This window comes from Neopelma chrysocephalum, unplaced genomic scaffold (genome assembly GCF_003984885.1).
Source record: "Neopelma chrysocephalum unplaced genomic scaffold, ASM398488v2 Primary Assembly neopelma1_77, whole genome shotgun sequence".
Taxonomy (NCBI): Eukaryota; Metazoa; Chordata; class Aves; order Passeriformes; family Pipridae; genus Neopelma; species Neopelma chrysocephalum.
The window spans coordinates 5,420,364-5,433,378 of record NW_020897738.1 but is presented as its reverse complement, the minus strand read 5'-3'; the positions used below and the strand labels follow the sequence as shown (position 1 = coordinate 5,433,378).

The 13,015-nt window shown below is 41.3% G+C and overlaps 1 protein-coding gene across 1 annotated transcript in view; it reads left to right on the top strand.

The window, feature by feature from the left end:
• Positions 1 to 13,015, top strand: part of TMEM132D (transmembrane protein 132D) — a 231,512-nt gene that overhangs the window by 138,998 nt on the left and 79,499 nt on the right. Inside the window, exon 4 of the mRNA XM_027689664.1 lies at positions 1,632 to 1,815. Within this exon, the coding sequence (XP_027545465.1) occupies positions 1,632 to 1,815 (184 nt within the window). The remainder of the gene's footprint in view (positions 1 to 1,631; positions 1,816 to 13,015) is intronic.

Below are 13,015 nucleotides of genomic sequence, written 5' to 3'. Positions count from 1 at the left end.
ACACACTTTTCTCCCTCCCCGCTCCCTAAAAAAAAAAAAAATACTTTCTTTTTATTTGTTTAAAAAATTTTTTTTTTTTTTTTTTTCCCCCCCCCCCCCCCCCCCCCGACATGAAGAAATGAAAAATTGAACACAATGTGTTCCATTCTGGAGACACAGAGGCTCGTTTTAAATTCCATCCAGGAGAGAAAGAACTCAGTGTATCCATTAAAATCCAAACCTTATAGATGATCAGATTAACCTCTTCAAGCAGTAGCTTTGGGTAAAGCACTGGATTTAGCCAGCATGATAGAAATCTCTGAGCATTTTGGGAAGAGTCCCAAACTGGGACTGTTGTCATAACTGGTCTTCATAAAAATATATGCTTAGTTTTAGCTCTTTTCCCACATCAGCTGGGAAAACCTGCTGGGGTTTGGGCGCATTCTGGGATTCTCTAATCAGCAGCTGAAATGAGTTCTCTTTTCTAGTGGCACATTCCAACATAAATGGCTTGTGACACTTCAGTGCTGTGCCAGTCTTTCTCTCCTTGAGGGTTATCCCTTGGAAAGAAATTCTGCTCTTTCCTTTCCCCTCCACGCAAACACTGGAGATCAGTTCAGCAGTCAGTGCTTCCGAAGTAAAACGCTGGCATTTTTGGTGTTCCCTGGATTTCTGCACTCAGAAATTCTGCTTTCCTCAACAACTTTACAGTAAATTGAGTATTTTCTTGTTTCTCTCTTCTGTTGCTTTCCATACAGTAGCTGGTTTTATAAAAAACAAGCTTTGTGGGAATTGCATCTATGAGCCCCTTTCCAGTTTTTCCCTCTTTACATTTCTGCCTTATGGCCTTCACTTGCCATGTAACCTTAGGAAGGACAGCAAGCAAAGCCAAAGTAGCATTGGTAAGGTGCCAGCATCCCCAGTGTTGCCAGAATATCACATCTAGTAACTCTTTGTTCTTCTCTAGTGTTTTCTACTCAAGGGTCCTGGCAGGATTGGCCAATATTAAATAATCCAGTTTTGTAACTTTCCTCTATCACAACAAGCTCAATTATCTATAATTCCTGGTTTCACAAAGGACAAAAGGAGCTTCACACAGACATTCACAGCAAGGTAGCAGTACAGCCAAAAATTAATTCCAAGTTTTCCAGTCCCCTGCTCCCTGCTGCCCTTGTTCACGGACCCCATCCCGAGCTTTGACCTTTCTTCCATACCTCTCTCTTTAAAAAGCAGAAAATACTTTTGATGCAGTGGTTTCCTGCTTCAAGGAGTGATTCCCTTTAGATTTGTTCATGTGCTGCTTTACCAGGGAGGAAATACAAAGTGCTTGTTAAAGGGAGAGCCTCGGAGCCAGTTTAGGCTGGAGTTTTAGCCTTTGCTTTGCCTTGGTTTGGTTCTGTTTCTCCACCTGTAAAATGGAGCAGTGCACAGTGATCCATGTCACAGAGTGTTACTAAGCCACTTGAATTTGTGGGAAATACCCTGAAATCTTAAGACAAGTGGAAATGATTAATTCATTATTAAATCCATCATCCCACTAAATCCTCTCTTCGAAGGAGCCTTAATCCAATGTTATATTAATATAAAAGCAATTATATTGCTGGCTTATCAGTTATGTGAACGGAACATTTCTTTTCCTCTCTTTCTTGCAGTGCTGATGGGCCTTCCTCTGAAATCATGCAGATTGATTTTGAGATTGAAGACTTAACTGACCCACCCGAGACCCAGCTCATCACGTGGCAGGTGGAATATCCCGGAGACACAACATCCGACCTCGGAATCTCCAAGATCTACGTAAACCAGAAGGATCTGGTAGGAGTTCTCCCTCTGGCTATGGTAAGAAGTTATTTGGCATTCTGCAAGTTTTTCCATGTTGCTTTCCAGCTCTGCCGTCTGCCAGATGCAAAAGGGGAGGGAGGGACAGAGAGTTTCAGCACCTCGAGAAACAGATCCTGACTTGGGAAGTTTGCTTTGTTCAGTGGTGAAACCACCTGAGGGGAGGCCACAGCTTCCCATGGAGGGCTGAGTCATATTCCTTCACTGATGCACCAGCTTGCTGGAGGCAGAAGCTGAGTTCATGACATTCCCATTGCTCAGGGCTCACTCTGGATGCAGGCAGTGGTGTGCTTGGACACTCAGTGCAGTGTTGTTTGTGTCTGACTTGAATCACGAGTACTCCCACACCTGGTCTGGACTTCCTGAATGACAGTTTTCCCAGTTTTTTGAATTCTGACTCCTCATCCATTGATATGAGAGAAGGAAAAAAAAATTAATAGCATGATTTCTGAGTATTTTTTAATTACCTGGGGAACACAAAACCCAGTGGTTAGCCAACTGTCTGTTCTGCATAAATGCATTCAAAGAGTTTTCCCCATGGTGCAAACTACAGGGCTTGAAAAACACCCGATCCTTTAGCCTTGTTCTTATCTAAAAAAACTGTTAGATACCCAAATTCTGAGTACAAACAGAAATTCTATGCATTTCTTCTTCTCTCTCCCTTACATTTCTTCATCAAGGATGGGGTATACTTGTCTAAGGTCTAGCTGTGCCCCATTTTTGTTCTTGGACAATCTGTTAGAAAAATATTAACACGTTACTTAGTGCTGAAAGAAAAAAAAATCAATCTCAGAGCATTTAAAAAAATGTAACCTGGATGTTCGTCTAGTTAATTCAGGTCTGTGATGGGACCCTGATGTGCAGGGTTAAGACTGTAGAGATGATCTGATCTACATAATCTGAGATGTTGGGGGTTTTTATTCACTCCATATTTAATTGAGAAGACAAAAGATTTTTTTCCTAGTGGTTCCAATGGTGGCAGAAAAGTACAGTTCTTCTCATACATGCCCATGATTGCTTTATTATCAAGTGATATATTGGCAAAAAATAGCTCCTAAGAACAAAAATAGATTCTCCTGGCAGTTATTACAAATCAGCTCACTCTCTTAATTTCCATTAAAGATGAAAAAAAGCCCATTTTCCAGAAGCACAAAATTCTGTGCTCAGAGGTCTCGTGGAGTCTATAAAGTTATAAAGGAGGTGGCTTTTTGCAAGGCAACAGGTGTTGGGATAATGGGTAAGAGAGAAAGCAAAGATAAGTGTCAGGGAGTTACTGACACAGACTGGGAATAGTTTTAACCTTCTTTGCATTAACTGGAGTGTCAGGGAAGAAACTCTGGGGTATCACAAATCTCCAAATCTTTGTGGTTCTTTTCTTTGTTCTTAGGAAATGATGATTCAGGTGCAGACCTTTCAAGATGTCTAACTTAGATTAGTTTGGTACTTCAGTTTTCCCTGTGGTCTTTGCAAAGCCAGTTCATAATTTGCAAATAGAAATTAAAATAAAACATTCTCCTCTTCCATTTGGAAAGAACCACAAAGAAAATAAAGCATTATATTTTTTCTCTGGTTTTGGAGACTGGGGGTAATTTGGGTTGGTTTTTTTACTGGTCGTCTTAGAAGAACATGTAATTTCATGTTTAGAAGGACCAAAGAGAAATGCTCTTGGATATTTCAATTATAGGTTAATCTTTCAAAAGAACAATTTTAATGCTTTCACATTAGGCAGAGCTTTGGTTTTTTAATAGACTTGCACATGCCACCTCTGCACCATCTTTGTATTCCATAATCTTTCCTGCTTGCTGTTATTATGGATTTGTAAATTACAAAGCAGAAGATTGGTCAATTTAAAGATTCCTGATTTTTTTTTTCTAAGTTACAAAATGCTGCAATGAAAAGACATTTATATATATTGGCATCAGGACACACTGGCAATGCCTACCTTCTTCTGAAGTTATTAGGACACTTGCTGCACTCACCTTACCTTTCTCCAATACATTTCTTTTATTCTCATGGCATATCAGCATTCCAGCTTTTGAGAACCCTGCAGGGTCCTACACCAGTAAGGGCAGTACAAGCCACACAGGGTGAGATGTTGGTCCCAGAGCTGATAAATTCATTATTAGAATAGTATGTTAACTTTACTTTGAAAAACCACATGCAGGATGCTCAGTGTCTGTTCAGAAATTTCTTGAAAAGGTTGCAAGTTCCTGACATTCAGCTTTTGATGAATTGTTGTCCACATATGTCTTTTAAATTTCTAAATCAGCAAGGTAACACTGGAGTCAGCCTGGCTCACACAAGGGTACTTGCCCTGATATTCCAGGCATTACTAGTTTTAAGGATATGGATGTGGACCAAGTGTTTCAGGTGGGACACGTGAAGCTGCTGAAGGAGCTGGGCAGTTGGGTGATGAGCATCCCTGGGTATAAAAAGCCTGTGAATCTGGATTGCTTTCCTGAAAAACCCCCAGCCCTTGGAGATGACCCGATCTGAATGGAGCTGTAATGGAGTGCTTTGTGTGATCTGCACGATGAGGGAACAGCAGGGAATGTTTGCCTTCCCAAGCAGGAATCCTTGAGTACTGCACAGTCATGGTAGTGGCTGAGAGAGCCCTGGATTACCTCATTCTGATCATTATATTAATGCTTTGGAGTTGGTAATTCAGCTTTCTTGCTGTCCAGAGAATCTCAAACTCACTGGCAGGCAGGACAACTTGCCTGGCACCAGGACAGGAAGGTTCCAGCTGACCAGGGACCAGCAGGACAGGGTCCCTTCAGCCTTCATCAAATTCAGTCTTTATCAAACTCAGCTCTGGTCTAGGGCTTGTTGAGCCCAGTGTGCCTGGTTTTCCTTTTTACTGAGTACTTTGGGACAGCCTTTGGGCATATTTATAATCTAGTCAGCATCAACCTGAAAAATAACCTTGTTACTTGAGAACTGAAATGGAGGGGAAAAAAAGATGGGATTTGAGGCTTGATTAATGGTCTGGTGGTGAGGTTGCAGTCTGCTTGACACAGGCAAGAGCTCCAAAGGCAACCTTCCATCCCTCCCAGCCTTATTTTAGCAGGAAAAGGTGCATGGTGAGCAGTGAATTACCATCCTGTATCAGCAGCTGAGCTTCCATTGTCTCTCTGGTTTTGGCCCATTATTTATTACCCTCAAACAGTGCAACATCGGCCTCCGAGACATTCAAGTGAGGGTTGAGGCAGAGAGAGGTTTAAATCAAATGCAGAAAAAAACCTCTGAGAAGAGACTCCTGATTTATGACAGGCTTAAAGAGAGTCAGTGACCGAAGCCCAGCTCATTACTTTGCAACAAACAGGTTGCAGTGAAGGCAAAGAATTATTCCCTCTCATCTGACCCTGTCGAGGAGCCCCAACGTGATGAGCTGTCCCTACACTCAGCTCTGCTCCTGCACAGCAAAAACTGCTGTGGTGCAGATCAAACTGACCTATTTTTAAGCTGCAGATGAAGGTGGTTTAAACAAACTTGGGTGAGCTGTTGGGTGAGCCCAATATCCTTCATCTCATGGAGGTCAGTAACCTCCAGGAAAGGATAGTGTTGGAGCAAAATAACCTTTGAAACCAGTTCAACCATTTTTGCAAAGCTGATACTGTATGAAACAAAAATGGAATATTTATTTCACAAGGTCAGGTTTATAAACTAGCTGTAAAGAGTAGACATCTTTATTTGTCGAACAGAAATATTTTAGAATGCACAGCATGTAACAAACTTCATATTTAAGATGATATTTTGTTAAAAGGTCTGCTTTGGTATGTCCTGGCAGTTATCAAAGCAAGGTTGGATCTAAACCCATTCTTCTCTTACAGATGAATGTGCTCTTGTCCTCAGACCCACCAGAGACATTTTGGCTTGTGGGATGTCATATTTATGGCAGTCATATTAGATAAATTGTATCCAAAACCTAAGCACCAATTTAACATTATACCTTTTAGATAATTTATTGTTTCAGCTTGCTCCTGATGTTCTTTATAAAAATTTAACAGATATGTTGACAGGAAGTAAACTGTTCTACCTACCATCAGCATAAGAAGCTGTATAAATAGACCAGATAAATAAATAAAATCAATTGCTGCAGCAAAGAGGCTATCTATTATATAGGAAGCTTTTCTGTATTAAAATTATTTCTAATAATTACAGGGATCAGCTGTCATGGCAATGCCAGTCACTGCTGGATTATAAAAACGCTTACAGTATTAATGCCCTTATAAATATATGTATCTAAAACACTTAATTTTTAGCTAGTGCTGTTTATGTTCTGTTAGAGACTGGATATGTCGCTCAGAATTAGCTACCAGAGTTCTCAGTGCTGCACAAACACACATTAAGTTATAGCCTCACCCTGAAGAACTCTGAAACCAAGTGGAGAAGACTAGTGATAAAAAAATACAGAAAATATTGGTCCCTTCCTGCAGAAGAGGGATGGACAGTGTGCTGAAGTTGCTCCTGAAGTCACCAGACTGTCTTCTCTTGGGCCAGTGGGTCTGATTTTGGCTGTGACTGGCCTGGGTTCCCCCTGGCAGCTGAGAAGTGCAGGATCCCATCAGCCCAAACCCACTGTCCTACTTAACTTCAGTGAGTGAATATTTCTAAAGAATTCCAGTGACAGCTTTATGGGGAAAAAAAAAAAAAAAAAGATGTCTGGAGAGTAGATAAAAGCTTTTACCTTCCTAATTCATAGCTTTTAAATTGCAATTACAGTATTCAGCAGGTTTTCAAATATTTAATTAAAATGTTACCCAATTCTGAAAAGGAGCCTTTTTAAATCAAAATGATTAGTGAATCACAGATGAAATCTACTCATAAGAAAGGGAGAAACCTCTGGATCATTTTGATATTGCCAGCAACCATTTTCTTTGCAGAATTTTATCCTATTGCTTCCTGAAATTAGATAGGTCAAGGTCTCAGAATTCTATATTACAAAACAGACTTGCCATTCTCCCAGTAACATCTCAGCACCTACCAGTTCTGATTTGATTCACCTCTCTTGAAAACAGATATCCAAGGTGAAAACCAGATACCAGACAACGTCTCTTGCTGTTGTTGTCTAAGTGTTTATGCCCTGGAAATGTTTTTTCTCCATCTCAAATGATACATGCAAGGGTTTGGTTCTAGTTATTGGGATTTTTTTGCTTAATTGGTCAGGGATTGTTCTGTACAGTGACATACATTTATCCTGAGAATCAATATTATATCCAGACCTTTCTGTTGCTCCATTTTTTCAGGCTGAAGACCTTTTACCTGATAGTTGAAATTCTTACTGTCTAACTTCCTGTTATTATTGCTGTTACACTAAACATTGGCCTTCCTCTGGCAATCTCCTATTGTCCCCCCACCAACACAGTGACAGATGCATGAGTCACGAGCACACAGCATTTGGTTTGTCTACAGAGAATGAAACGAGGGAATCATACAAGCACTTGGCAATCGAGCACGTCTTATCTCCAGAATCCAACAAATGCCATATTCTTCGGATTTTTTTTTTCCTTCCAGAATTAATGACCACCCTGGGGTCCTTAACATTTGAAATAACAAGCAAGAGCTCTTCCCCTGCACAATTAGACATTTCATTGACGTGTGGGGCGTGCAATGAAAAAGGAACTGTGCTCATTGCAACATCACACAGACGTTTTGCTGCTTAAATTCCCGAGCAGTGAAAACCAGCACGTGGGTCTTTCCCTTTAATCCAGTCCTTTTGCTGCCAGAAGTTACCACAGGCTGACGGAAAAGGGTCTTGATGATGTTGTTGTTGAAGACAGGAGGTTAGAAATGTTGGGTTTGTCTCTGGAGTTGCTGCCTGTAATCGCCTGTAACAACAGAAACCAACAGTCACCCAGTTTTTGCCTGAGTGGGGCAATGAGTAATGAGGGCTGGGACTGGCTGCAGGCAGAGCTGCTGACAGCCACGCAATTTGATGGGGAACATTGGAAATTGGGTTCCCTGGAGAGGCAGGAACAAACGCAGGGATATTTTTCTCGCGAATTAACGCCTGAGAAAAATGGCTTTGCATAACCACTGCTGTTCTTTCTTAAGTGTGAGTTACATATGTTTTTCCTGATTAGACACGTGCAGTGGAACTGGGTTTGAAACAAGGCCAATCCCTCACCCTGACAGTCTGTTGGTGTTGCTCTGAAGCTGCACGTTGGTAAAAAACATAGAAGGACCAGGAAAACGTGGCCAAAACTTATCCCTGCTTTATGTCAATGGATATGAGGTTCAGAAGTCCTGGCCTGTTTTCACACTGCTGTAAAACCATTGGTATGCAAAATGCTGTGCATTTAAACCAGAAATAATTGGGTGGTGAATCGAATTTCAGAATGGTGGTCTTCTAATTATTTTATAATTTGATAATTTTTGTGCAGCCAGTCTCAGCCAGCTGAAAGGGACCTCATTTTCAGTAGACAAGTGCTTTGAATGATTTTCAAGGCAGGATGTCTTAAGATGGCTCAGTCTTAGTGCCAGAATGAGCAGTATCCACTGAAAATATTGTACCACCTATTTTGGATTGTTTTCCCTGCACTTTTATATCTTTATGTTAATCAGGCTCAATCGATATTAAAGAAATTTCAAAAGGGTTTTTTTGTTGAAAAAAAGCCAAATGTGGGACAGTGTTGGCTTACTTTTATCGAAATACAGTCAGATTGGGTTTATAGAAAACAAATTACTGCCTTCTGTTCCTCTTTTGTTCCATGTCTGGTTTCACTCACAGGATTTCATAACACGACACTGCCATACAGTCCAGTAGCAAATATTGCAAAATGGTCTTTAATGCTGACTGCTAAGTTGTTTTCACTGAAATACAAAAGGTCACAGAAAGTTTTCTCCCATGCTCAGATTTGGCACATCAGGATCCAGAATTTACCTTGATTTAAGACCATTCCTTCAAATAGATATTGACTGAGGTGTCATTGTACCCCCCTCCTCTTGGTGGGAACCTTTCTAAAGGGTTGTCAGAGCCCCAGAGCAGCTGAGGTCAAAGCAAGCTCCAGCTGTTAATTGGTCCCACGCCCTGTTCAGAGAGATGGTTGCTCTGGGCTTGTTCCACTTGAGATTTGTACACCTCCAAAGGTGGAGATCCACAATCTCTCTGGGAAAACTGTCTCAGCATTTGATCATCTTCGTGGTAACATTTTTTCCTATGTGTCTGAACAGAATTTCACTGTTCACCGTGTTCTAACTCTTGTCCTGCACTTCCTGTTCTATTGCCATAGAAGCCTGGAACAGTCTGGCTTCATCTTCCCCGTGTCCTCTGACCTGGTAGCTGTAGAAAGCAATAAGTTCTGCCATTTCCATCTCTTCTGAAGGCTGAGCAGGCCCAGCTCTCTCTGCTCCAGCCCTGGCCAGCTCAGCCTGGTGGCCCTGCTCTGGCCTGGCGCCAGTGCATCGATATCCTTGGCTTCAGCTGAGCTCTCCATTGGCTTCCCACCTCTTAATTGATGTGGTTATGAAAAGATTTTTCCCTTTTGGCATAATGAAGGGGATGCTGCCTTAATTGGTTCCCTTCAGATTAGTGATTTGAATAAAACACTGCTGAAAAAGAAGCAGAGTATTTCTCCCTGCTGAACCAGATCATCACCACTGTGGTGCTGCTGGAGCAGAGCAGGCAGGTATCACTCTTTTCAGCTTCCTGACATTATTTTTAGATGTGTTTTGTGATTTTTGAGGTACCATTTGGGGGTCAGAGGGCTTCCTTTTTTTTCTTTTTTTTTTTTTAATTTCTTCTGAGTATTTAAGCTTTTGAAATTATTTATTTACGAGCCATGAAAATCTCCCCAAAATGGATTTTAACAAGTGTGTAATTGGATAATTTGACAACTGGTAAGCTGAAGCCCCAGAGATCAGGAATTACACTTCACCGCAGAATAGTCGTTCTTCATGTAGAATTAATTAGATTTCCTCTAGATTACAAGTAGTAAGAAGAGTAGTCAATTAAGAGAATTATTCTCTGACTTTTCCGTCCTTCTTTTAATTGCCAGCCAGTGGTATTAAGAATTCCTTTTTCTGTGTGAGATGTCCTCAGAGGCAGGACGCCAGAAAGAGGACGAGGGACAATGGATTAAACCCAGGATTGAGAAGAACTGACCCCAGGTTTTCTGTGCAGCTTTGACTCACCTTCTGAGGGGCTGCTTATCCCTTGGGGCCAAGAGCTACTGGGTCCATGGGAGGCAGACAGCAAAACCAGGACAGGTTCTGAGCAGTTGAGGGTTATGTTTGTCAGCAGCATTGCTAAGTCAAGCACACCTACTCCTCCCCCAGCCCACTCCCAGCTGGGGTAGCACAAATGCCTGTGGAGCTGCTGCAGAGCTGGGCTGAGGACCTGTGAGCTGGGCTGAAAATAACCATTCTTCTGGGTTTTTTGGGTCATTCTGAACCCAGCTAGGTTCCCCACTGAACTTCATCACTTGCCCATACTAAAGGAACGGTGGCACGACCAGAGAAGGTGTTAAAATAGTGTTGGCAGAGGCCACCTGAGGCAGGATGGCTCTGGCAGGGACAGCTCTGGGAGCAAAGAGTGGCAATGGCCTAAAAGATGTGGAGGGAGCTTAAAGCTTTGTCATACATGGACATGGATAGGGCATGGGCAGCAGAACAGGGTGGGAATTGGCTTTGCATGAGAGGGCATAGGCAATGGAGGGGTTGCCTTGGTGGTTTTGAGTTGCCGTAGGGCCACGGTAAATAAATGTGACAATTTTATGGATTTGTGTGCAGGGTGTTTCAGATCCTGAAAGCAAATGTTCAAGGAGATCTTTGGTCTCGTGCCTCCTTTCTCCTCTCTGTCCCCCTGGCTGTCAGATGGCTTTCTGTGTGGGACAGCAAACAGCACAGGAGGGCTTGCAGGGGGGAATGGTTTTGTTTAGACAGGAAGGGATAAAGCAGAGCAGACAACTGTGATTCAGATGGATGTCTGAGTCATACATCATTCTTCCTGAGGCTCCTCCTGATATCAGGCACCTTACACTGTGCCTGGGGAGGAATTTAGTCCGTGGACTGTGCAGAGGTATATTTTTAGGTGGTACTAAGTGTTGTCAGGAGGAGCAGCACGAACACAGGGCCCCTAGAAGAGTGGTCCTGTTCACCTTGGAAGAAGGACAGTAGAGACTTGCCTGAAGGTAGATGACATGGACCCAACTCACCCAGAATTAGGATCTCAGAATTTAATGTTTACTGAATGCAGAGAAGAAAAAAAAACATTTGTAAGAGAACATTTGTTTCATTTTTATTGTGACCTTCGAAGGAGGGATGAGGAAAAGGTAAAATAGGAAATCTGTGTAGCTGAGATTTCAGAGTACCTAATGTTGTTTTATAATCACTGATGTCATTTGCAATTGTGAGGAGACTGAAAAAACCCCAACAACATCAAAATGTGAAAAGTGTTCATTTAAAAAAGCTTGACATTTAAAGAGATTAAATTATAGGCATGTAAGAAATGTAAATGTGAAATAAAAAAAAATCTGGTTTTTTTTCATACCACTTACTAGTAGCTCTATCATAAAATAACAGAATCACTACCCTGAAGTGGAATTCAGCAAAATTACTACCCTGGAGATACAGTAGTTCAAAGTGACTTTTTTTCTGCAATGCTAAACTTCTATTTCCTAAACTGATCAGCTCCAAACAGAGTGAAAGTCAGTATTTTAACCACTCTATACATTCCATGAAAATCAGTCCTCACAATTTGAAAATAAGTTGCAGGACTTTCAAAGGTTCCAACCAACAGTAAAAGCCAATAGTTGTTAACATACATAGAAAAGTAGTGCAGTTGCATGAAGAACAGCAATTCACTACAGTGGTAAGACTTTTCATTGTAATACATACTAAAAATTCCGATTTCTGCTTGTAATATTTGTGAGGCAAATTATCTTTGAATTTAAAAATAATTCTCCCTGTTTCACTGGAATAAAGGTGTGTTGTTTTCACATATGTATTTTCTCTTTGATCTGATAAAGCTGTCAAAAAGTGGAGTTAAGTTTCCTTGTCATAACTGGGTACAAACTATGTATAGAGCTCTTTGCTGATAAGGTGATAACAGGAACCACTAAAAAAAGTAAAAAGCTTAGACATGAGGGGAAAAACAAAGCATTTCAACATTTAAAACAGAGAGGAAAAAACCTGAACATATGTAAAAATATGTAAAAGTATACATCTAATTTTGTCATCAAGAGGACCAGAAAAGAACAGATCTGTATTGCAGCTGGCATCCAAGAAAACCAAAGCTCTCCTACTCTGAGGACTTGTTTGAGCAGATGCAGTAAAAGCCAGTGTCAAGTTTTATAGTTCATGGATGTGTTCTGTGGTCTGTTAGATGTTTTATTAATTTCTTATTGTAAAAAACGTAAATTTTTTAAACTTAGCTTTCTAAAGGAATTCTCAGCTTTCTGTCTGCCCCAGCCCCCCTTGGCTTCTATAGCATGAGTGGAAGGTCTTAAGGAGGAAGGAAAAGCACAGTTATCTTCATTTCTAATGGACCTTTTCCATATTAAACTGGAAAGATGCACATAATGAAGGAGAAAGTGTATTATTGCTGTTTAGCCAGAACATTGATGGACTATTCTGTGAGTCTGAAGATTGTTCCTTTCCTTGCTTCTGTCTTCCTTTCCATGTGTCTCCACAGCCTTATTAAATAACACGCTTTCTGTGGCAGGGGCTGCTTTAAATATATTATTCATGTACAATGTCCATAACAGTGTGGCTCTGGTTTCACTTGGATGTTCTGGGTTAGAGTATAATGCTAAGAATTATATATGAGCAGGCTGGAGTAATGCAGATTGTCTGCCTGCTCAGTTTTGCAAGGGGGCTTGAAGAAGCAATTTAGGACACTGTAATTATGGGACCTGGGGAAGAGAACGTGGTGCTGGGACTCGGAGCAATAAACTTGGGGGGGGGGGGAAACCAAAACCTTCAGTCTTTGAAAACAGCTCAGCTTTTTCTCACTGCCTGGCATGGAGAAGTGGCAATATCCAGCCTGATAATTTTTTTGTGGTTTGCTTTTAAGAAGCTCTGATGGGCCTTGTCCTGGTCCCCACAGGGCTACCCTGTGTTGGCTGCTGCTCTCTGTGCTGTGGGAGGAGAACGTAACATGATCAGTCGTCAGGCAGGAATTGCACCTTTTTAATTTCAGGGAAAAGATCTGCCAAGTTAGCCTGGTTTTGTGACATTTCTATTAAAAGCACAGTAA